At 41.7% G+C, this 26,364-nt stretch overlaps 1 protein-coding gene and 1 long non-coding RNA gene across 4 annotated transcripts in view; one reads left to right on the top strand and one right to left on the bottom strand.

The window, feature by feature from the left end:
• SPAG1 (sperm associated antigen 1) overlaps positions 1-26,364 on the bottom strand; it is an 84,347-nt gene that overhangs the window by 28,891 nt on the left and 29,092 nt on the right. For all 3 annotated transcript variants that reach the window (XM_031013654.3, XM_031013655.3, XM_063709408.1), the window contains exons 8-11: positions 26,130-26,260; positions 21,896-22,002; positions 19,135-19,294; positions 230-547 (exon numbers count right to left, since the gene is read on the bottom strand). In XM_031013654.3, coding sequence (XP_030869514.2) covers positions 230-547; positions 19,135-19,294; positions 21,896-22,002; positions 26,130-26,260 — 716 coding nt within the window. The remainder of the gene's footprint in view (positions 1-229; positions 548-19,134; positions 19,295-21,895; positions 22,003-26,129; positions 26,261-26,364) is intronic.
• On the top strand, positions 541-26,322 carry LOC115935573 (uncharacterized). Its single transcript, XR_004071181.2, has 2 exons — positions 541-868; positions 26,145-26,322. It is a non-coding gene; the product is annotated as an uncharacterized lncRNA (long non-coding RNA).

Here is a 26,364-nt window from a genome sequence, read left to right as displayed (position 1 = left end):
AAAACCCGGCGGGGACGGAGGCAAACGTGCCTGGCCGGGAACATGCCCGCATTCCAAGGTGCTGCTCACTGAGGTCAGGTGGCACGGCGCTCTTAGTCACCTGGGAGGAATGCAGCGATGCCGGCGCCTGTCATTCAGGAGGCGGCAGCGCCTCTCCCACGGGGCCCCCGGGGGTCGGGTGAACCGCAGCGCGAGGGGCCCGGGAAGCGGCGGGGCGCGGCGCACCTACCTGCCGGCTCCAGGAGCGCGATTGCCGCTGAGTACTTGCCGGCCGCCTCGGTGAACTGTCCGCTTCGGAACAGCTCGTTGCCCTGGCTCTTCAGGCTGGCAGGGTTCTCCGCGCCCTGCCCGCCGCCCGCCGCCGCCGCCGCCGCAGAAGCCCGCCGTGGGCTCCGCTTGTCCGCGCCGGCCTCCGGGGTCTGGCCCCGCCGCGGCGTGCCCCTTGCCGGCCGCTTGCCGCCCTCGGCTTTGCCAGTCAGCTTCTTCTGGATGTTGCCCATGACGCACGGCTGGGCGGCGCGCGCGGCTCCCACCGGCTCCGCGGGCTCTGTGAGGAAGTGGATGCGGGAAGTGAGGGTTTGCCTCACCGGGAGCAGTTGCCGCGGAGGCCGCGGGGGCGCCCGGCGCGGAGGGCGGGCTCTGGTGAAGCCGGGTCGGGCACCGCCCCTGCTGGCGGAGCCTGTGCTGCCGGACCTCTAGGGCCAGTCGGCCCAGTCCGCTCCCTCGGGGCTCCTGCGGCTTCCTGAGGACTCGGCTCCCGGGCTTCGGCCAGAAACCTACCCTGTCTCTAACTGTTTAAGCGCTGAAGGGCCTGTGGCTGAAAACCGGCATCTCAGAGCCATCCCCTTCATCAAGTCCACCTGTCCAGGTGAGCTTACAAAATACGTACTTTTTTGAATGGAGTTGCAAAAACTTGAATACAATTATAATACCCAACACGGAGGCACCTTTCCTTATTTTAAAAGATTAGGAGAAAAAGATTTGAAAGAAAAATAAAGCGTAAGTGATTTTTAAGTCATTTTAAAAGTGAATTTAGCAAAAAAGTCACAAATTAGGCACCTAGTTTTTAAGCTTAAAGGGAGCCTTAAAAACAGCAAATTTTCCATCCCGTTGCCTTATTCAAACTAAAAATTTCTTTGATTTTGATTAGGAGTTCAGGTATTAATAGCTTTAATAATTGTTGAATCTATTTTTAAATATGACAAGGATGTATAAATATTTAATTTATGGTGTCTTAGCAATATTTAAAACAAAGCAATTAATCATTTCACAGCACTGTTAAAAAGTACTTAAATATAGAGATTTCCAAGCTTTCTCTTTTAACGAATTCTTATCTGATTCTTAATGGATATATTTTCCATTCTTTTTCATGAATGGTAAAGCCAAGATTTTAAGCACAGAGACAGAGGGAATAGAAAAGCACAATTATTTAAGTGAAAATCAGTGGATGATCACCTTAAGACAAGCATCAAGTATAAAAACACATTAATAAATACTGTTTTCTATACAGCAGAATAACATCCAATTTGGATCACCAGCCAAAGGGATCTTAATTATTAAAACAATAAAAAGATTTTGCTATAAAGATAAATCTGCAGATTAAACCCAGTAGAGTTATTAGAGTAAGGCTCCAGTTTTAATCTGGTTTCTGTCAATCAGGTTCTCCACCAGAAACTGGGTGAAAGCACAAAAGTCAGGGTCGGCAGAAACAATGGTCAGCTTGGTATTACTTTCCACCCCTTTGCACAGTATCCCCTCGGGTCTGACCAGTACTATCACTAAAGAGCTGCAGTTAATTTAGAACTTGATATGGATCACATTAATCCTAATACCAAGTATTATCATTCCCACTTTACAAATGAGGCAACAGAGAAACAAGAAGCTAAGGAATGCGCTCTAGTACACAGAGCTAGAAGCCAGCATAACTCGGATTTGTTTTTATTTTTATTATTTGTATGTATTTATTTTGACACAGGGTCTTGCTCTATTGCCCAGGGTGGAGTGCAATGGTGCCATCATAGCTCACTGCAGCCTCGACCTCTGGGGCAGGCAATCCTCCCCTTAGCTTCCAGAGTAGCTGGGACTACAGGTGAGAGCCAGCCACCATGCCTGGCTAATGTTTAAAATTTTTTATACAGATGAGGCCTTGCTATGTTGTCCAGGATGGTCTCAAAGTCCTGGTCTCAAGCAATCCTCTCTCCTTGGCCTCCCAAAGTGCTGGGATTGCAGGCATGAGCCACTGTGCCCAGCCATAACCCAGATTTGAAGTGAATGCAAAGCATTCTTTCCTTAAGATTGAAATGGCTCTGAACAACTTTGATAGTCTCTGGACAGGGAAACAGAGGCCCAAACATGAAAGACTTGTGAGTTCTGTTGGGTGTTGGGATACCCGTGGGACAATGCAATGGAGCTGTTCAGAGGGTGGCTCCACATGTAGATCAGAGAAGTGGCCTTATCCAGAGACAGTGACTTGGGAGTTATTAATATATAAAAGTTTGGGACCGGGCATGGTGGCTCATGCCTGTAATCCCAGCACTTTAGGAAGCTGAGGCAGGCAGATCACGAGGTCGGGAGTTCGAGACTACCTTGGCCAACATGGTGAACCCTGTCTCTACTAAAAATACAAAAATTAGCTGGGCATGGTATCGGGTGCCTGTAATCCCAGCTACTCAAAAGGCTGAGGCAGGAGAATCATTTGGACCCCAGGAGGTGGAGGTTGCAGTGAGCCAAGATCGCACCATTGCACTCCACCCTGGGCGACAGGGCAAAACTCCATCTCAAAAAAAAAAAAAAAGTTTGGGTGTGGAACTGGCAAGGTGGCTCACCCCTGTAATCCTAGCACTCTGGCAGGCTGAGGCAGGAGGATTGCTTGAGGCCACTAGTTTGAAGCAAGCCTGGGCAACATAGCAAGACTCCATCTCTACAAAAAATAAAAATAAAAGTTTGGATGTGGATGGGATCACTCAAAGGCTCATAAGGATCCCTGAGATATACTAACACTTAAAGGATGAACAAAGGAAAAATCTACAGTGTAGGCACAGAAATGCCTAGAAATGAGAGAAAAAAATAGGAGCGCATACTGCCTCAGAAACACCAAGAGTAGTTTGGGAAGAAAGGAGTCAACAATAACAACTATCAAAGGAATGAATGGCCAACAGTGTAGCCTCAAGTAGGGTAGTGTGAGTAGTTGATAGACCAAAAATCCTCAACAAAATACTAGCGAACAGATTCAACAGCATACTGAATGGATTATAAACCATGGCTAAGTGGGATTTATCCCAGGAATACAAAGGTAGTTCAGCATTAGAAAATCAATCAATGCCAACACACCTCATTAACAGAAAAAGTAAAGAATTGCATACATGATCCCACAATTGATGCTGAAAAGGCATGACAAAATCCAACATGCTCTCATGATTTAAAAAAAAAAAAAACTCAGAAAACTAGGAATAGAAGTGAAATTCCTCAACATAATAAAGTATATTTATGAAAAACCCAGAGCCAACATCATATTCAAAGATAAAAGTAATGAAAGCTTTCCCCTAAACATCAGCAACAAAACAAGGATGCCCATTTTCACCACGGCTATTCAACACTGTACTAAAAGTTGTAGACTGATCAATTAGGCACTAAAATGAAATAAAAGGCATCCAAATTGGAAAGAAAGTAAAAGTATCTCTATTCATAATTATATGATCCTATTTATATTAAAAAAAAAGAATCCACCCCCTTCACCACCCCCACCAAAAAAAACTAGAGCAATAAACAAATTTAGCTAAGTTGTAGGGTATAAGATCAACAAGCCAAAATCAGTGTTTCTATACACTAGCAATGAACAGAGCAAAAAGGAAACCAAGGAAACAATTATATTTATAATAGCATCCAAAAGAATAAAATACCTAGGAATAAATTTAACCAAGGAGATAAAAGTATTGCTTTAAGAAATTTTTTAAAAGACTTGAATAAATGGAAATATATCCTGTAATCATAGGAAGACTTATTGTTATTAAGGTTAAAATGTTAATACTACTCAAAGCAATCTACAGATGCAACACAATCCTATCAAAACTTTTTGCAGAAATGGAACAGACAATCCTTAAATTCATACAATATTGTAAGGAGTTCAGAATAGCCAAAAAGATCCTGAAAAAATAGAGCAAAATCAAAGGACTCTCTTTTCTTCTTCTTTTTTTTTTTTTTTTTTTGAGGCAGGGTCTCATTCTAATGATATATTAGTCAGGGTTCTCTCTAGAGGGACGGAATTAATAGGATATATAATATATATATTAGGATTATATATATAGTAGGAATATATATATATATATATGTATATAAAGGGGAGTTTATTCAGTATTAACTTACATGATCACAAGGTCCCACAATAGGCTGTCTACAAGCTTGAGGAGCAAGGAGAGCCAGTCCAAGTCTCAATAATGAAGAACTTGGAGTGTGATGTTCAAGGGCAGGAAGCACCCAGCACAGGAGAAAGATGTAGGCTGGGAGGCTAGGCCAGTCTCTCCTTTTCATGTTTTTCTGTCTGCTTTATATTTGCTGGCAGCTGATTAGAGTGTGCCCACCAGATTAAGGGTGGATCTGCCTTCCCCAGCCCACTGACTCATATGTTAATCTCCTTTGGCAACACCCTCACAGACACACCCAGGATCAATACTTTGTATCCTTCAATCCAATCAAGTTGACACTCAGTATTAACCATTTCAACCACCCCTTGTCAATTTGAACCCATATACATTTCCTGAGATTATACATAATCTTCAAATAAAGACAATAATAAGGTCATAATTACACCTAACATAATACAACTATCCTTTGTACAACCAGAAATGCACCAATCCCCAACCCAAATACTATAATATAAAGTTAATACTTAAATGCTGATATGAAGTCAATAAATCTTATGTCACATGATAAAGGAAAAAGGAAATAAAATGAAGACATTTCTTAGTACAAACGTATACATGCACAAACATTTTTTTTTTTTTTTTTTTTTTTGAGACGGAGTCTCGCTCTGTCGCCCAGGCTGGAGTGCAGTGGCGCGATCTCGGCTCACTGCAAGCTCCGCCTCCTGGGTTCACGCCATTCACAAACATGTTTTTAACAAAAGGAGAAAATACTCATGACAATTACAGTCCCCGTTTCTGCAGCTGGTCACGTGGTCATAGCTGGTATTGATGACTACCTTCTTCTACTACCCATTCTGTATTCCCTTTGCCTTCAGCAAGCACCTCGGCAGGTCGTGGTTTTTTTTCCCGATGGAGTGATCCAAACTTTCATTCCTGAAGGGTCTGGGCCATTTGTAGTCCTGGCTGGGTTGGGCTATTGTAGTTTCCCATTGACCTTAATCAGAGGGCATGGTAATACTAAGATACGCCCTCATGGATCTCCTGCATTCCATGCATACTCTTACTTACCTCCATTGTGGAGTAGACTGATTTTGTCTTGAGAGTCCGGATCAATCACCCAGCCAACACTGTGACTCCATTCTTAGCCAGTTGACTTAAAGGTAGGAGGAGCACAAAGTGTCCAAGTGGCAATCTTAACTTCCAGTTTAACAGGATCATTGTTGTGTCTCCTTGTGGCAGCATTCCTCCTTCTGGAACTAAGACCTCTAGGCCAGCAGAACGTAATGTCACAAGAACAGGAAGCAATACTTTTGCTAGTGGATTGCTAGGGGTGATGGTGAGTGGTACCACTTCCACTTCCACCCCTTGATTCCTGGACCCATGAATCCTGGCTATGGGGGGAAGAGTACCATATATTGGACACTGATTCAGAGTATACACGGCCTTCTGGAGAACTTTGCCCCAGCCCTGCAAAGTATTGTCACCTAGTTGATTTTGTAATTGTGACTTCAAAAGGCCATTCTACCATTCTGTCAGTTCAGCTGCTTCAGGATGATGGAGAAGATGGTAAGACCAGTGAATTCCATGAGTATGAGCCCACTGCCACACTTCTTTAGCCATAAAGTGAGTGCCTTGGTCAGAGGCAATGCCGTGTGGAATAACATGATGGCGGATAAGGCATTCCATGAGTCCGTGGATGGTAGTCCTGGCAGAAGCATTGGGTGCTTCTTCCAAGTCCCTGACCATCCAGCCAAACCATTGGCTACAACCCATGAATCAGTGTATAATCACACATCTGGCCATTTCTCCTTCTATGCAAAGTGTACCACCAGGTGCACTGCTTGAAGTTCTGCCCACTGGGAAGATTTCCCTTCACTGCTGTCCTTCAGGGATGTCCTGGAAAGGGGCTGTAGTGCTGCAGCTGTCCACTTTTGGGTGATGCCTGCATATCGTGTAGAACCATCAGTGAACCAGGCCCTAGTCTTCTCTTAGTCTGTCAACTGATCACAGGAAACTCCCCAGGAGGCCATCGGTGCAGGCTGGGGGAGAGAAGGCAAGGTGGCAGGAGTGGAGACCATGGGCATTTGAGCCACTTCCTCATGTAACTTATTTGTGCCTTCAGAACCTGCTTGAGCCTAATCACATATAGACCGCTTCCATTTGATGATGAAAGGCTGCTGTGCACAACCCACGTTATGGCTAGATGGGTCAGAAAGCACTCAGTTCATGATAGGCAGTTCAGGTTGCATGGTGACTTGATGACCCATAGTCAAATGTTCAGTTTCCACCAAAGCCCAGTAACAGGCCAAGAGCTGTCTCAAGAGGAAAGCAGTTATCTGCAGAAGATGGCAGGGCCTTGCTCCAAAATCCTAGAGGCCTCCACTGTGATTCATCTATGGGGCCCTGCCAAAGGCTCCAAACAGCATCCCTATCTGCCACTGACACCTCAAGCACCATTGGATCTGCTGGGTCATATGGCCCAAGTGGCAGAGCAGCTTGCACATTAGCTTGGACCTGTGGCAGAGCCTTCTCCTGTTCTGGACCCTGCTCAAAATCAGCCGCCTTTCAGGTCACTCGATAAATGGGCTGGAGTAACACACCCAAATGAGAATGTGTTGCCTCGAAAATCCAAATAGGCCTTGTGACAGCAGGCATTGTGTCTCTTTCTTGGTTGTAGGAGGGGCCAAAGGCACCTTCACCTTAGAAGGAATATCTTCCTTCACCTTAGAAGGAATATCTTGCTTCACCTTAGAAGGAATATCTCGACAGGCCCCATACCACCAGACCCCAGGAAATTTTACTGAGGTAGAAGGTCCCTGAATTTTAGTTGGATTTATTTCCCATCCTTTGCATGCAAATGTCTCACCAATAAGTCCTGTGTGTTTGCTACTTCTTGCTCGCTAGGTCCAATCAGCATAACGTCATCAATATAATGTACCAGTGTGATATCTTGCCAAAGCAAAAAGCAATCAAGGTCCCTCCGAATAAGACTATGACACAAAGCCGCAGAGTTGATATACCCCTGAGGTAGGACAGTAAAGGTATATTGGTAACCTTGCCAGCTGACGGCAGATTGCTTCTGGTGGGCCTTATGGACAGGAATGGAGAAAAAGGCATTTGCCAAGTCAGTGGCTGCATACCAGGTACCAGGAGATGTGTTAATTTGCTCAAGCAATGAAACCATATCTGGCACAGCAGCTGCAATTGGAGTCACCACTTGGTTAAGCTTACAATAATCCACTGTCATGCTCCAAGATCCATCGGTCTTCTGCACAGGCCAAATGGGGAAGTTGAATGGGAATGTGGCGGGACTCACCACCCCTGCATCTTTCTTTTTTTTTTTTTTGAGACAGAGTCTCACTCTGTCGCCAGGCTGGAGTGCAGTGGCATGATCTCGGCTCACTGCAACCTCTGCCTCCCAGATTCAAGCAGTTCTCCTGCCTCAGCCTCCTGAGTAGCTGGGACTACAGGCGTGCACCACCATGTCCAGCTAATTTTTTTTTTTTGTATTTTTAGTAGAGACGGGGTTTCACCATGTTGCCCAGGATGGTCTTGATCTCTTGACCTCGTGATCTGCCCGCCTCGGCCTCCCAAAGTGCTGGGATTACAGGTGTGAGCCACCATGCCCAGCCAGCCCTATCCCTGCATCTTTTAAGTCCTTGATGGTGGCACTAATCTCTGCAGTCCCTCCAGGGATGCGATATTATTTATGATTCAATATTTTTCTAGGTAGAGGCAGCTCTAGTGGCTTCCATTTGGCCTTTCCCACCATAACAGCCTTCACCCTACCAGTCAGGGAGCTAATGTGGGGGTTCTGCCAGCTGCTAAGTATGTCTATGCCAATTATGCATTCTGGCACTGGGGAAATGACCACAGGATGAGTCCAGGGACCCACTGAACCCACTGTAAGTCCTGAGCTAAAACTCCATTAATTACCTGAACTCCATAAGTCCATACTTTAACTGGAGGACAATGATGTTTTGGGTCTCCTGGAATCAGTATCAGCTCAGAGGCAGTGTCCAGTAGTCCCTGAAATGTCATTTCCCTTTCCCCAGTGCACAGTTACCCTGGTAAAAGGCCAGAGGTCTCCTTGGGGAAGGATGGGAGAAAGATTCACTGCATAAATTGTTGGTACTGTAGTGGGGTCCTTCCTCAAGGGGACCCAGACTCCACTTCATTCAACGGGTTCTGGGTCTGCAAACTGGCTCAAGTCTGGAAATTAATTGAAAAGCCATGATTCTCTGTTTTTATAATTCAAATTAGTCTTTTGTCCATTTGACCTAGAAGTTTTCTGCTTGTATAAATTAAGTAGGAATGCAGTAAGCTTCCTATCAATTTCACTTCTAGGAACATCGTGATTAATTAGCCAATGCCAGAGCTCTATATGAGTCAGACTATTCTGATTGCTGCTTTGCCTCTACTGTCCATTATGGTAGCTACGTCCACCTTGCTTTTGACGGTTGAGTGCCACCACTTGGCTCCTGCCACCTCAGGATCCAATTATTCCCATTGTATTTAAATTTTGTAGGTGAGTGACTGCAGTTGCCACTGTTAGATCTGACATACAGAGAAGAGCAATTACACGGCTCTTCAAAGATGCAGGTGCTCCCCTCACAAATCTATTTTACAAGGCATTCATCAAGGGTATATCTTCTGGACCCTCCCAGCTGGGATGAGTCAGTCTAAAGTGACGAATCCAGTTCACCATCCCAATCTCCCTAAGCCTTTGGATCCCTTCCTCTATATTAACCCAAGGGAGATCAGGCATTTCCAGCTGGCTCACAGTGGGCCATCTTTTAATCCATAATTCAGCTAACCAAGCAAATAAACTATTATAACCTTTTTTTTTTTTTAACTCTCCAAGCTGCAACATTAAAAGCAGAGTTCCTACTTCATGGGCCCAAATCAATAAATTCAGCCTGATCCAACTCTATGTTCTTTCCACCATTATCCCACACCCTTAATATCCATTCCCATGCCTGTTCTCCAGATTTCTGTTTATATAAATTAGAGAACTCAAACAGTTATTTTTGAGTGTAGCACACCTCCTTATGGGTCACACTCTCAACCTCACCTCTAGGGGCTGGCCAGAGGTCCCTGGCAGGACTTTAGTCTAGTTATAGGTCTAGAAGCAAACAAGGTTGTTGGGGGTGGCTTCTGAGGAGAATCAACATTATCTTGCCTGGCAACTGTCTCAGGGGAGGCCATCACTGTTGCGTCAGGCAGTGCAGGATTTATCTCCTCAGACAAAGGTGGAAAGGCTGATGGCAGCATGGATCAGGGAGGGGATGTTGCCACTACTGGGTATGGGGAATCTGTTCCTTCTGGCAAAAGAAAGGTTCATCAGAGTTTACAAATTCAGTGTCCCCAGTTTCATCAAGGTCCTCCTACACATCCCCATTCCAAGTTGTAGGGTCCCATTCTTTTCCAATCAATGCCCTTATTTTAACGGTAGACACCTGGCAAGGCTGTGCACACACGTTTTGTTGCAGGTCAGCCACTCGCATGATGAGAGCTTGTGTCTGTTTTTCCACAATTTCAGCTCTTTCTCTACAGGAGATAAGACTCTCACTCAGGGCAATCTTGGCAGATTTGAGGCTCAGTATCTGCTTCTGAAGCTGAGAGACAGAATCCCTGAGTTCATTTTCTTTCACTACTTTGTCCACTGAACTTAGGAGCAACCAACCAGCTTCATTATGTTCCTTGGTTCTCCACATATGGTCAAAGGTACTATGTATAGAGTCACTAAACTCCTTGCCTCTCATGAGTGATGAATCAGAAGTGTCAAATGCATTTATTTTGCATAACTCTCTAAACAGTTCACACCAAGGACTATCAGTGTTCTCCATACTATTAGAAGTAGAGTCCTTAGCATTTTGGGGTCTAATCATATTAAGTAGCCAACTCCAGAAACCCCAAAACCAACGAAAGAACTGCATCCTTAATATTCTGTTCCTCTGGAACCACTCTGGGTACTAAAATCTATACTAGTCAGGTTTCTCTAGAGGGACAGAACTAATAGGAGATATATATATATATAAGCTTATTCAGTATTAACTTACACAATCACAAGGTCCCACAATAGGCTGTCTGCAAGCTTGAGGAGCAAGGAGAGCTAGTCCAAGTCTCGAAACTGAAGAAATTGGAGTCTAATGTTCGAGGGCAGGAAGCACCCAGCACGGGAGAAAGATGTAGGCTGCTGGGAGGCTAGGCCAGTCTCTCCTTTCATGTTTTTCTGCCTGCTTATATTCGCTGGCAGCTGATTAGATTGTGCCCACCAGACTTAATCTCTTTCAGCAATACCCTCACAGACACACCCAGGATCAATACTTTGTATCCTTCAATCCAATCAAGTTAACACTCAGTATTAACCAGCACAAACGCCAAGGCTGGAGTGCAGTGGTAGGCTCAATATAGCCTTGAACTTCTGGCCTCAGCCTCCCAAAGTGCTTGTATTACAGGCGTGAGCCACTGCACCCAGTCTCACTCCTCTGGATTTCAAAACTTACTAAAAGCTAGAGTAATCAAAACAGTGTGGTATTGGCATAAGGAAAGACACATAGACCAGTGGAAAGGAACTGAGAGTTGATAAGTAAACCCATACATCTATGGCCAGTTGATTCTTGACAAGGGTGCCAAGTCTATTCAGTAGGAAAAGAACAGGTTTGTTTTTTTTTTTAACAAATGGTGATGTGACAACTGGATTTCCACATACTAAAAACAAACAAAAACAAAACAGAAAACAAAACTAAGTTGGACGCTCTTTTGGAAAAACTCTCACAAACTGTTTTTCCTCTACTCTTACACCACCACAATAATCATCAACATAGAAGACTTCTGTGACCAAATGTGTGAGGGTTTATCCCCAGGCACCAAGCAGCGGATACTAGCTGAGCATCTTCCAGTTCAGTTCTGATGCTACATGCCTGGAGATAGTGTCAGATTCCACAGGATGAGGGCTTAGTCCCCAAGGCTGTCTCCTACTCCAGACACCAGTTACAAGTCCGGGCCTCCAGAACTTCTCACCAACAGGTTTCAAGTTAGGGTTCCCATGACCCCCCCTCTTTGAGTTCAATTAATTTGCTGGAGCAGCTCACTGAACTCCAGACAACATGTTTAATGGCTTATTACAAAGGATACTGCAAGGGTTACAGAGGAAGAGGTGCCTAGGGTGGCCAGGCACCTTCCAGGAACCTCCCTGTGTTCAGCTATCGGAAGGAAAATTTTTGAAGTCAGCATTCCTTCCCTCAGAGTATGTGGCAGGACCCTCTCTGGGGCGGGTCTTCTGACCCACAATCAGAAAGGCAGAGTAAGATTAGAGTCCTGCCTTGGGGAAGGTGAAAGGAGATCTGGAGAGATTGTTTCCTGAAGCCTCAGATAGCCAGCATTATGACAAAAGTCTGTAACAAGGGGTATGGGAGTTGTATAAATCAGGAACTATGACCAAAAAACATACATATATGGATATACACACACACATATGTAATACCACACACATTTACCTCACATTGTATATAAGAATTAAAATGGATCAATAACCCAATAACCTAAATACAAGAGCTAAAATCATAAAAATCTTAGAAAAACACAGGAGTTGCCCAGGCACAGTGGCTCATGCCTGTAATCCCAGCACTTTGGGAGGCTGAGGTGGGAGAATGTCTTGAGCCCAGGGGTTCAACACCACCCTGAGTAACGCAGTGAGACCCCTGTCTGTACAAAAAATAAAAATGAAAAAATTAGGCAGGGATGCTGCCATGTGCCTGTAGTCCAGGCTACCTGGGAGGCTGAGGTAGGAGGATCACTTGAGCCCAGGAGTTAGAGGCTGCAGTGAGCTATGATTGTGCCACTCTGCATATCAGTCTGGGCAACAGAGTAAGACCTTGTCTAAAAAAAGGAAGGAAGGAAGGAAGGAAGGAAGGAAGGAAGGAAGGAAGGAAAAAGAAATAAAACACAGGAGTAAGTTTTTAAACCTTGGATTTGACAATGGATTCTTATATATGATATCAAAAGTACAAGCAACAAAAGAAAAAAATCTGAAAAAAATCTTTCTTAAGGGGGGCTCTGAAAAAAAATAAATTGGACTTCATATAAAAATTAAAAACTTGTGCATCCAGCAAAAGAAACTACCAACAGAGTGAACAGGCAACCTACAAAATGGGAGAAAATTTTTGCAATCTACTCATCTGACAAGGGGCTAATATCCAGAATCTACAAAGAACTCAAACAAATTTACAAGAAAAAAACAAACAACCCCATCAAAAAGTGGGCAAAGGATATGAACAGACACTTTTCAAAAGAAGACATTTATGCAGCCAACAGACACATGAAAAAATGCTCATCATCACTGGCCATCAGAGAAATGCAAATCAAAACCACAATGAGACACCATCTCACACCAGTTAGAATGGCGATCATTAAAAAGTCAGGAAACAACAGGTGCTGGAGAGGATGTGGAGAAATAGAAACGCTTTTACACTGTTGGTGGGACTGTAAACTAGTTCAACCATTGTGGAAGACAGTGTGGTGATTCCTCAAGGATCTAGAACTAGAAATACCATTTGACCCAGCCATCCCATTACTGGGGGTATACTCAAAGGATTATAAATCATGCTGCTATAAAGACATATGCACACGTATGTTTATTGTGGCACTATTCACAATAGCAAAGACTTGGAACCAACCCAAATGTCCATCAATGATAGACTGGATTAAGAAAATGTGGCACATATACCCCATGGAATACTATGCAGCCATAAAAAAGGATGAGTTCATGTCCTTTGTAGGGACATGGATGAAGCTGGAAACCATCATTCTCAGCAAACTATCGCAAGGACAGAAAACCAAACACTGCATGTTCTCACTCATAGGTAGGAATTGAACAATGAGAACACTTGGACACAGGAAGAGGAACATCACACACCGGGGCCTGTCATGGGGTTGGAGTAGGGGGGAGGGATAGCATTAGGAGATATACCTAATGTAAATGACAAGTTAATGAGTGCAGCACACCAACATGGCACATGTATACATATGTAACAAACCTGCACATTGTGCACATGTACCCTAGAACTTAAAGTATAATAAAAAAATAAAGTCAAAATGAGTTGCTGCACCCTAAAAAAAAAACAAAAAACTTCTGCATCAAAGGAAATTATCAAAAAACTTAAAAGATAGCCCACAGAATGGGAAAAGTATTTGCAAATCATATTTAATAAGGGTCTAGTATCTAGAATATATAAAAAATGCTTACAACTCAACAGTAAAAAGATAAATAACCCAATTAAAAATGGGCAAAGAGGCTGAGCGCAGTGGCTCACATCTGTAATCCCAGCACTTTGGGAGGCCAAGGCAGGTGGATCACCTGAGGTAAGGGGTTCAAGACCAGCCTGGCCAACATGATGAAACTCCATCTCTACTAAAAATACAAAAAATTAGCCAGGCATGGTGGTGGGAGCCTGTAATCCCAGCTACTCGGGAGGCTGAGGCAGGAGAATTGCTTGAACCTGGGAGGCAGAGGTTGTAGTGAGCCAAGATCATGCCATTGCACTCCAGCCTGGGCAACAAGAGTGAAACTCCATCTCAAAAAAAAAAAAAAAAAAAAAAGGCAAAGAACTTGAATAGACATTTCTCCAAAGAGGATATACAAATAGCCCATAGGGATTGAAGAGACAGTCAACATAATTAGTTCTTAGGAAAATGCAAATTAAAACCGTAAGGAGTTACCACTACATGCCCATTAAGATGGCTATAGCCAAAAAGGCAGACAATAACAAGTGCTGGCAAATATGTAAAGAAATTGGAACCCTTATTGCAGGTGGGAATGTAAAATGGGATAGCTACTTTGGAAAACAGTCTGCATTTCCTCAAAGTTAAACACAGAGTTAGTATATCATCCAGCAATTCCAGTCCCAAATAATGCACAAGAAAATCTAAAACATCTGTTCAAACAAAAATCTGTACATGAACGTTCATGACAGCATTATTCATAATAGCCAAAAAGTGGAAACAACCCAAAGGTCCATCAACTGATGAATAAAGAAAATCTGGTATTATCTACACAATGGAATATTATTTCTACATAAAAAAGGAATGAAGTACTAATGCAAGATGCAACATAGATGAACCTTGAAAACATTAAGTGAAAGACAGATACAAAAGTCTACATACTATGATTCCATTTGTATGGAATACTCAAGATAAGCAAATCCATACAAACAAAATTAGACTAGTGGTTGCCAGGGGCCAGGGGAAGGGTAAAACGGGCAGTAACTGCCAATGGGTATGGAATTTCTTTTGGGGATGATAAAAATGTTCTGAAATTAGATCGTGGTGATAGTTGTACAACTTCATGAATATACTAAAATTTACTGAATTTGAAAAGGATGGATTTTACTATATATGAATTATATTAAAATATTTTTAATGCTTATCTTACCTCACTTTTGACAACAAAGGGTACTATTTTTTCTATCTCAGCCAATTCGATAGGAAAGAAAAAGAATCTATTTGATTTTCATTTTTATGAGTAATACAAAGATTACTGATCATTTCTATTTCTTCATTAGTGATTTGTCTGTATGCTTTGCCCAGTTTTGTACTAGCACCTCATCTTTTTCTTATTGTTTTGTAGAAACTCTTCATATTATAAGGTTATCAACCCTTTGCCATCTTTCCTAGTTTGTCATTTGTCTTTTAGTTTTTTTATGGCGCCTAACATATACATGTTTTTCATTTTCACATAATCAAAATTATTCACCTTTATGATTTTGTTGATTGTTTGAACTCCTGGAAATCCCTGACTTCCACCCTCCTGATCCTGCCAGTTCTAGCACAAGAGAAATACTGATCTATATTTATTCTGTTTGTGAGTGACTTTAATTTTCTTAGCTTTCATTTTTAAGTAGCAACACCAACAGCACTGCAAGGGAGGGTAGATGCTCACTTTCCTCTGATTGAGTCTCTGTAAGGAGATAGATGGAATAAATACCAAACTCTTCGACAGCTACAGCTGTATGGTAATGGCCACTTCTTCCTTCTAAGTGATCTCTACTAGAGAAGGCAAACAGATAGGGAGCTTCCAGGAAAAAGCCCATGAACTCAAATCCCCAGGTGTAATCATCCTGGCCAATAGGCAATTTGTTAATACTGGCCCTTAGAAGGAGAGGCAAAGAAAGCCTATCAATTGTCTTATCTCAGCACCTGACACAGAGTAGGTGCTCAATAATTGTCAGTTGTTAAATTAAATTCATCAGTTATGTTATACCCCAGTCGGGATGAACTGGGCCTGGCCAACCCGAGTGGAGATCATAAAGGGACAGCATTACCAGCCAAGGTTAAAAAACACAAATTGCTGCCTTTTTCCATGGTCCTGGAACATACCCCATAATGACTGGGAATTCTTTCCCGGAATGTGATGAGATGGAGAACCACATGTAAAGATTCCAACTTGATAACTTTCCTCTGGGCTTTAACATGATTTTCCTAAAAGTGACTGGGGTTGCTTCTCTTGTGTCCAAGGCTCTAGCACCTCTTTTCACACTCTATCAAACAATGAGTGTTTGATATGTAACTTGTTTGAATGTAACTAGTTCAATGTAACTAGAGGTGAATGTAAACTAGTTCAATTGATTTCATTTCATTTTAAGATGAAAAGATTATGTCTGAGTTTCCAGCTATTTATTCTACTTCATCTCAATTTACTTTTCTGATAAAAGGGAACTTACTGGTCTTAAAATTTCTATTATATTATTTTTCTAAAAAAAAGATGGGGTCTCGTTATGTTGCCCAGGCTGGGATTGAACTTCTGGCCTTAAGCAACCCTCAGCCTCCTGAGCTCCCTGGGACTATGAGTGCATGCCACTGTGCCTGGCTTAAAAATTATATTCTTTCTATCAGAAAGAAACTTACAGCATCCACTGCTTATATTCGGAGGAGGAATTCTCAAATAAATATTCCAAGCTTCTGTCTTGAGAAACTATCTTAGAAAAAGAGGAGCAAGCTGAGTGCGGTGGCGTGCCTATAGTCCCAGTTACTCGGGAGCCTGAGGTGGGAGAATCTTTGGCCCAGGAGCTTGAATCCAGCCTGGGCGAAATGGCGAGACTCCATCTCAAAAAGAAAAAAAGAAAAAGAGAAGCAAATGAACATAAAAACAAGCAGAAGGAAGAAAATAATAAAGAGTGATCATAGCTGTAGTGAGCCATGATCACACCTCTGCACTCTAGCCCGAACAACAGAGCAAGACCCTATCTCTGAAAAAGAAAAACTTACAAGAAAATCTTCATGACTTTGACTTAGGCAAAGTGTTCATCAATATAACATTAAAAGCACAGTCCATTTAAAAAACTGGATAAATTGTACTTCTACAAAATGAAAAACCTTTGCTCTGTAAAAGACTGTTAAAAGAATGAAAAAAGCTACAGACAAAAAAATTTTAAGACCTTGCATCAAGATTATAAAAAGATTCTCAGGACTTAACAGTAGGAAAACAACAACCCAATTTTTGAAAATTGGTGGAATAATTTGAAGAGAAACTTCACAAAAAGTAATATAGAGATGGTAAATGAGCACATAAAAAGATTCTCATCAGGAAAATGCAAATTAAAACTGATGAGAAACCACTATACACCTAATAGAATGGGTAAAAAGGGAAAAAAAATCAATAACAAATGCTGGCAAGGACGAGAAGCATCTAGAACTCTCATATGTTACTAATGGCAATGCAAAATGGTATAGCCACTCTGGAAAACAGTCAGGCAACTTCCAATAAAGTTAAACATATACTTGCCGTATGACCCAGCAGTCCCACTCTTAGCTATTTACTCAGGGGAAATGAAAACATATGTTTACACAAAAACCTGCAAATGAGTGTGTATAGCAGTTTTTACTCATGATTAGTGAATACTGGAAATAACCTGAATGTCCTTGAATAACCGAATGTATAAACTTTGGTACAACTATTAATGGAATGCTACTCAGCAGTAAAAAGGAATGAGACAATGATACATGCAGCTACATGAATGAATCTCAGTGACATGCTAAGTGAAGGAAGCTAGACTCAAAAGGTGACATACTTTCCAGTTCCATTTATAGGACATTCTGGAAAAGGTAAAGCTATAGGAATAGAGAAGAGCTGGGGTGAGGGAAGGGTTTCACTGAAAGGACAGCAAGAAGGCCTTTTTGGGTGGTAGAACTGTTCTGTATCCTGACTATGGTGATGGTTACATGAAACCGTACATGTATTAGAACTGTATATTCAAAAGGTCCATTTTTACTATATATAAAATTTTAAAATAACAATTTTAAAATAATAGGAAGTAATATAGTTTATACTTCATCTCACTTCAGATAAGATTTAAAATGGTTTCCTTTAACTGTAAGACATATGGTTAATTATGCAAAGCTCAATATAAACCCTAAGAAGATTTGCTGCCAGATCGTATTTACAATCTGGCTAAAAGGCAAGCCTGAATCCTTGAAAAACTGGTTACCTTAATTTCTCCCTTTTCAATCCTTTTTATGTTCTCTCTTCCTTCTCACCTCTCTGATTGTCTTCCTCTTTCTCGCTCCCTCCCTTTCTGTTCCTTTGTCTTTATCCAGTCTTAACTGATTGTATTTTAATCTGAAGTGTATACATTGCATTATTTTTTGTCACTTAAAAAAATTAAAACTCGTTCTTTATTTTTAAAATTGAATGAACTGAACATTTTGTATCTCTCTCAAAATTAGAATATTCTGTCAAATTACTTACAAGTTGATTTTTACTTGTGAATGATTTTCAAAATTGATAATATCTCCCCCCTCCACTGCCCTGCCACTGCCAGTTGCTCAGGTGTTCTCAAGAAGGAGGGAAAAATCTTTTTTCTTTTTTTTTTTTTTTTGAGATGGAGTCTCACTCTATTGCCCAGGCTGGAGTGCAGTGGCACCATCTTGGCTCACCACAACCTCCGCCTCCCGGGTTTAAGCCACTCTCCTGCCTCAGCCTCCTGAGTAACTGGGATTACAGGTGCATGCCATCACACCCAGCTAATTTTTGTATTTTGAGTAGAGACAGGGTTTCACCATGTTGGCCAGGCTGGTCTTGAACTCCTGACCTAATGATGCACCCGCCTCGGCCTCCCAAAATGCTGGGATTACAGGTGTGAGCCACCGCGCCCAGATGACGGAGGGAAAAGTTTTTATGTCCCTTGTCAAGTGAGGAGGCAAATCTTTCCCCTCGAAGTTGACAAAACTTTCGATGTTTTATATTATGAAGATAACCCTTTATCTAGTCTAGATTCTCTTAAAATATTGTTTCAAGTATTAAATTATACTTATTTCTTTTGCATATTTAAAATATTTTTGAAAAACACACATAGCAATTTTCTAGTAATACATTCATTTTTGGCATATAAATGGGGCTACCCATACCTGTTTTGAAACCAACACATTTGTTTGCAATCAAGTAGATATATACAAAACAATTATCAAAGAGAGATATTTAAAGTTAACTTGCAAATGGTCTGCGTCAAATAAACACAGCCATTTACATTTAAAGGTGGTGACCAGGAATTAAACTGAGCACTAGAAAAAGGTGACAGGTTAAGAAGGAAAATGGGCTTGAGAGATTCTACCAAGCTGTATTAAGAAAAAGATGAGCAAAACTGGCTTGTGAATTTACAAGGCAAAGCTAGAAAAACTGATAGATTACGAATTTCTGTACGAATAGAAAAATTGAGCCAGCTCATCATATTAAAAGGCAGTTTTTTACATAACCTAAATAGAAAAAATATTTTACTCTTATCTCCACCGCCATCTTCATATTTTCTTCCGCTGTCTTTTCCTTCTTCATCTTCGGAGTTTTCTATTTCCTGAAAAACCATCCTTTTCCCTTTGGTTTGAGTCTTAGATGCAGCTTCAGAATTTTTCAGATCTCTTTCAACCTCTGACAAGGTTTTCTGCAACATAATTACCATATTAAAGAAAATATTTTCCTCTAATAATAAATATAACCATTCTTTCAGGTTAAAAACATAAAGATGTTGAAAAATGAATACAACTAAGACAAGGCTTTTTTTTGGTGGCCTTTGATTGTAATCATACATGTCCACTGTAAAAAAAAACACACACACACAAAAAGCAGCGTAACAAGTATAAAAAATAAAGAAAAAATCAACTAAAATCTTGCCATTCAGATACTACTATTAACATTTTGATAATCATCTTTCTAGATGTTTCTATGCATATATACCCACAGAGATGTACAGTTTTACACAAATGAAATCATGCTACATATGCTGTTTATTTAAAATATAGAGATGAGGTCTCACTATGTTGCCCAGTCTAGTCTCAAACCGTGGGATCAAGCAATCCTCTCACCTCAGCCTCCTGAAGTTCTGGGATTACAGGCGTGAGCTACCACACCCAGCCCACATTACTGTTTTAGAGTAATGCTGAAAATTCTGAAATATTTTATGCTGACTCTGATGAAAAATAGATATATCATCCTTTGTTGGATACACGATTTTCAAATATTTTCTCCCAGTCTGTGGTCTGTGGCTTTTTTGTTTGTTTTGTTTTGTTGTTGTTGTTGTTGTTGTTTCTGAGACAGGGTTTCCCTCTGCTGCCCCGGCTGGAGTACAGTGGTGCAATCACAGCTCACTGCAGCCTTGACCTCCCGGGCTCAAATTATCCTCCCACCCCTGCCTCCCGAGTAGCTGGGACTACAGGCCCACACCACCATGTCTGGCTAACTTTTTAAATTTTTTGTGGAGATGAAGTTCAGCTGTCTTGCCCAGGCTGGTCTTAAACTCCTGGGATCAAGTGATCTGCCTGCCTCAGCCTCCTAAAGTGCTTGGATTACAGGTGTGAGCCACCGTGCCCAGCTGTGGCTTATCTTTTATTCTTCTAATAGTGTCTTTGAAAAGTAGAAAATTTTGATGAAGTCCAATATATCAACTTTTTCTTTTATGAATTGTACTTTTCATGTCTTACATAAGAAATATTTGTCTAAGGTCATAAAGATTTTCTCTTATGTTTTCTTCTAGAACTTTTACATTTTATATCTTACATCAAAAAGTATATGATCCATTTTGAGTTAATCTTTGCATACGATTAAGATAAAAATGCATTTGAAACCAGGCACAATGGCTCATGCCTGTAATCCTAGCACTTTGGGAGGTGGCGTGCACCTGTGGTCTCAGCTACACAGGAGGCTGAGATGGCAGGATTGCTTGAGCCTAGGAGGTGGAGGCTGCAGTGAGCCATGTTCCCACCACACTACAGTTGAGGCATCAGAGCAAGGCCCTGTCTCAAAAATAAATAAACATAACCATTACAAAAAGGAAATACTAAGCCAGGCCCTAAACCTAAACCTAAAATGTTGACTTGACAAAAGCAGCTGATATCCTAGGAACATTAGATGCCACTCAGAGACAGTGGGATAGGTAACCCAATAGGTGTGTGTGGAAACTTAGTAACAATTTCTCCATGGGTTTCTCTTATTTCTGACTATACTGCCAGCAGAGGCACTAAACCACCTTCTTTCTGGACATCTCTAAGGATGTTTGTACTGAGAACAACCTTGGCAAACAGAAATAGTATTCATCTGCAGCGGAGAGGGCAGGTGTGTTGGCTCTCCAGTGTAATAAAGGTGATGCTTCCCTATGGGGCAGAGATTGGGCAGGTTTGCTTATACCCCATCATAAAAGAAGCAGGTTTCCTAAATTTTTGTTTGTTTGAGATGGAGTCTCACTCTGTTGCCCCGGTTGGAGTGCAGTGTTGGCCAGGCTGGTCTTGAACTCCTGACCTCAGGTGATTTGCCTGCCTCAGCCTCCCAAAGAGCTGGGATTACAGACATGAGCCACTGCACCCAGCTGGTTTCCTAAATTTTTGATTTGTCAGCCATCACATCCATTGAGTGTGCAACATCCATCTGGGCCACTCTATGTCACCCTTGTGGGACTTGGGAGCAAGGGGAACTGACATGAACGTGAAGCTCATCTGCTTGGAGTGACAAAGTCTTTTCGTGTTTGACTCAGGATATCTTGTATCCTCTGGTAGGCCACCTTGTTCATTCGTAAGCAGGGGAAAATCTCAGTTCTTGACACTTACCTCTATTCTTTAGGCGTGAATACAGATCCCCTAAGTGTATAACTGAGTCAGTCTGCTCAGTCAGGTAGCAAATGCTACCATGCTCATTACAAAGAGAAACACTCTTCAATGGCCATGGAGTTCACCCCTAATCCTACCTAGGAAGGTACCTTCTATACCACTCCACGTGGCTCAGAGAAAAACATTGCCTACAACACTATAGGAAAAAGAAAAATTGATATTTGTCTTTCAGAGGAAGGTTTATAGTTTTGAAAAAAAATTTTAAGATTCTGCTTTCTTCCACTTCAAATAGATGTTAACGTTTTGGGGTGTCTGGAATATACCTACCTTTTAAAGCTGTGACCTGATCTTCAACATAATTTGTTTGGCAAGATTGATACCACTTTAAAATAAATACAGAAACAGCCAACTACAGAATTAGGTGAGAAATCACATTCTATACTTACCTTGGCCAAATCATTATCAGGCTCAACATCTAGTACTTTACTCAAATCTTCCATAGCTTCCTGGAGCTTGTTTTGATGTTTATATGTAGTAGCACGACGCAGAAGAGCTGAAAATTTACCAGTATAAAAGTTATGTTTTTTAATATGTGGCATTATGGTTACAACATATTTGGCAAGTGGAAGAATATGAGCAGCACAGAATACTTTAGGATGTAATTACCCAAAGCTCAACTACACCTTTTTTCATGTTGATACACACATAGGAGATGACACTGAGGTACATAAAAGAGGCTACATCAGCCAGCTGTCCCCTCTATAACAACCCTCTGGCTCTCTGGCAGCCCCAGGCCCCACCAGGTTTCCCAAGAACTAAGAGATTTCATACCTCAACCCTTCACAGGCAACACATTGTATTGCAATATCGGAATGATTTTCACCGATAATAATCCTTTCCTTCTTATAATTATGGCGAGTATTATTTAGCCACTTTTTGAAAACATAAAATCCCTTATCAAAATTTAGTATATTGGCTAGGCACAGTGGCTCACACCTGTAATCCCAACAATTTGGGGGCCTGAGGTGGGCAGATCACTTGAGGCCAGGAGTTCAAGACCAGCCCGGCCAACATGGCAAAATCCCATCTCTACTAAAAATAAAAAAAAAAATTAGCTTGGCATGGTGGCACACATCTGTAATCCCGGCTACTCAGGAGACTGAGGCAGGAGAATTGTTTGAGCCTGGGAGGTGGAGGTTGCAGTGAGCCAAGATTGTGCCACTGTACTCCAGCCTGGGTGACAGAGCAAGACTCTGTCTCCAAAAAAAAAAAAAAAAAAAAAAGTATATTACTGACCAGCATCTAGCTCAGAATATGGCTCATTAGTGACATCTGTATAGCAATCTCTAAAATGATTAGAAGGAGTGACTTAGCATAGGGAACTGAGAGAATCCTGATGTTTAAGTCAGTTAGGTCCAGAAATTAAGCACTTTGATAATTCGCATTTGATTTTTTGGTTACGTTTCAATGTATAATTTGGTAATTATTTAATACTGACAATGAATGCCTCTCTAGACTCATCATTAACTATTATATAAGGAGAACTTTGTGTAATAAGTCATTACTTTGAAAAAGAATCAAGTTTGGTAATTCTGAAAAGTGAGAATTTTTTTTTTTTTTTTTTGAGACAGAGTCTTGCTCTGTTGCCCATGCTGGAGTGCAGTGGCACAATCTCGGCTCACTGCAACCTCTGCCTCCCGGGTTCAAGCGATTCTCCTGCCTCAGCCTCCCAAGTAGCTGGGACTACAGGCTCATGCCACCACATCCAGCTAATTTTTTTTGGTATTTTTAGTAGAGATGGGGTTTCACCGTGTTAGCCAGGATGGTCTCGATCTCCTGACCTCGTGATCCGCCTGCCCCAACCTCCCAAAGTGCTGGGATTACAGGCATGAGCCACGGCGCCTGCCTGAAAAGTGAGAAATTTTATCTGACATATTTTAATATGCTATTTAAAAACATAATTATAAATTTGACCAATTTGAATTTTAGTGTTAGAATGAGCTATGAAAATCTAAATGAGAAATCATTTTGCTATAAATTTAATTAAAACTGTAGCACTGCACTTTAAATATAATTTAGCTATTGCTATTGCTACACAGATTTCTGAAGGGAATTTCCATGAAGAAATATTCATGATATAATGATTATCCTTTTTTAAAACTTTTTATTTTGGAATAATTGGAGATTTACAGAAAAGTTGCAGAGATAGTACAATGAGTTCCTGTGTCCCTTAACTCAGCTTTACCTAATGCTAACATATTCTGTATTTATTTATTTTTTTTGAAACAGAGTCTTGCTTTGTCGCCTAGGCTGAAGTGCAGTGGCGTGATCTCAGCTCAGTACAACCTCTGCCTCCCAGGTTCAAGCAATTCTCCTGCCTCGGCCTCCCAAGTAGCTGGGACTACAGGTGCCCACCACCACGTCTAGCAATTTTTTTTTAAATTTATTATGGGTTTTTTTGAGATGGATTCTCGTTCTGTCGCCCAGGCTGAAGTGCAGTGGCGTGATCTCAGCTCACTGCAACCTCTGCCTCCTGGGTTCCAGTGATTCTCCTGCCTCAGCCTCCCAAGTTGTTGGGATTACAGGTGCCTGCCACCATGCCCAGCTAATTTTTTGTGTTTTTAGTAGAGATGGGGTTTCGCCACATTGGCCAGGCTGGTCTCGAACTCCTGGCCTCAAGTGATCCACCCACCTCAGCCTCCCAAAGTGCTGGGATTACAAGCATGAGCCACTGCACCCCTCCATTTTTTTTTTTTTTTAATTTTTAGTAGAGATGGAGTTTTGCCATGTTGGCCAGGCTGGTCTCAAACTCCTAACCTCAGGTGATCTCTCCACCTCGGCCTCCCAAAGTGCTGGGATTACAGACATGAGCCACTGTGCCCGGCCAAGGGTTTTGTTAAAATTAACAGAGTTAATACATGTAAAGTGCTTGGCACGGGGCCTGGCAGAGCAGTGGTATGGGGTTGGCAAAACCTTCAGTGGGCTGCTGCCTAAAGCTGGGAGCCCAGCCATACTCTGTGACAGAGACCAGCTTGCATAAAACACAGGCCCAACAGGACTTTATTGGTAAATGGAGGGCAATCCATGGCAATGACAGTGGCAGGTGATGCACCAGGCTTCCCCTTAGCACTCCCATGGCTTCTGCCACCTCCACCATGTTTATAGGCAAAAAGGGATACATTCCATGTGAAAAAGTGTTTATATTTATTTGAATCCATAAAAATTTAAAGAAATATAATGTGTCTATTATAATGTATGTCACTCCCTCTTGGAATGACTCCTTCTTGATAACAGAAAAGGAGAATAGAGTCTGATTTGCATATTTCAGGCCTGAAATGACACCATGACAAGGTGGTCAGTCAGAGGGACAGGGAATCAAAATAGAGTGCAGGTTTTTGGCAGAAAGAGTCAGTTTTGGACAAATTTAATTTAGAATTAAGTTATTCAAATTATTAATTTAAAATGAAAATTAAATTATTTATAGCAGGCCAGGCTTGGTGGCTCATGCCTGTAATCCCAGCACTTTGGGAGGTCGAGGTGGGCAGATCACTTGAGCTCAGGAGTTTGAGACCAGCCTGGGCGACATAGTGAAACCCCATCTTTACAAGAAATACAAACAAAATTAGCTGGGTGTGGTGGCACATGCTTGTAGTCCCAGCTACTTGGTAGGCTGAGGTGGGAGACTGGGAAGTGGAGGTTGCAGTAAGCCAAGATTGCACCACTGCACACCAGGCTGGCTGACAGAGTGAGACCCTATCTCAAAAAAACAAAAACAGGCTGGGAGTGGTAGCTCACGCCTGTAATCCCAGCACTTTAGGAGGCTGAGGCAGGTGGATCACCTGAGGTCAGGAGTTCGAGACCAGCCTGGCCAACATGGTGAAACCCCATCTCTCTACTGAAAATACAACAATTAGCCAGGCGTGGTGGTGCACGCCTATAGTCCCAGCTACTTGGGAGGCTGAGGCAGGAGAACCACTTGAATCCAGGAGGCAGAGGTTGCAGTGAGCCGAGATCACGCCACTGCACTCCAGCCTGGGTGACAGAATGAGACTCGGTCTCAAAAAAACAAACATACAAACAAACAAAATTATATATAGCCACCTAGGTGGAAATATCCACAAAGAAGCTGGGAGAAGGTTCTAGAGGTCCAGTGTGGGCTTATTATTTTATTATATTTATAAATACCAGAAAATCTATATTAAGTTATACTTAATTTTTTTTGGAGAAAAAGAATGTTCAAATGCAAGCTTGAGTTTTTTTTTTTGAGACACAGAGTTTTGCTGTGTTGCCCAGGCTGGTCTCAAACTCCTAGACTCAAGCAATCGTCTCACGTCGGCCTCCCAAAATTTTGGGATTATAGGTGTGAGCCACTGTGCCTGGCCAAGATACTTCTCTTTTATTTTATTTTTGTTGTTGTTGGTTTTTTGTTTATTGAGATACTTCTTTAAAATATATATGTATTTTATTAAATCCTCTGGGATTATTAGCTACTTCAGTACAAATAATCAGGGGCTTAACTTACAAGTTCAACTTAAAAGCAACTTTATGAAGTTGGTGATTCACATACAGAAATTTGAGTTTATCTGAAATATTTTTAATGTAAACATTACAAGTATCTACAAATGGTCTTTATTAATGGATCCTGCTGTAAATGTAAAAGAATTCTATAATATTTTTTACCCTTTACGTTTCCAGGTTCTAACTCCAAGACCTTTTCACAATCCTGAAAAGCACTATTCCAGTTCTGTAATTTGATTTCTGCTTGAGCTCGATTGTTATAGGCAACTACAGTGGGAAGCGCTGATATGCTCCTAGAAAAGAAACAGTTACTGGCAACAAGCAAGCCTAAGGTAAACATAAGAATGTAGAGAAATTCAGCTTCAGTTATACATAAAACAATTATAACCTGTCTATG

Source organism: Gorilla gorilla, chromosome 7, assembly GCF_029281585.2.
Source record: "Gorilla gorilla gorilla isolate KB3781 chromosome 7, NHGRI_mGorGor1-v2.1_pri, whole genome shotgun sequence".
Classification (NCBI taxonomy): Eukaryota; Metazoa; Chordata; class Mammalia; order Primates; family Hominidae; genus Gorilla; species Gorilla gorilla.
Note: the sequence above shows the minus strand (reverse complement) of the source record. Positions and strands in the feature narration are given on the sequence as shown.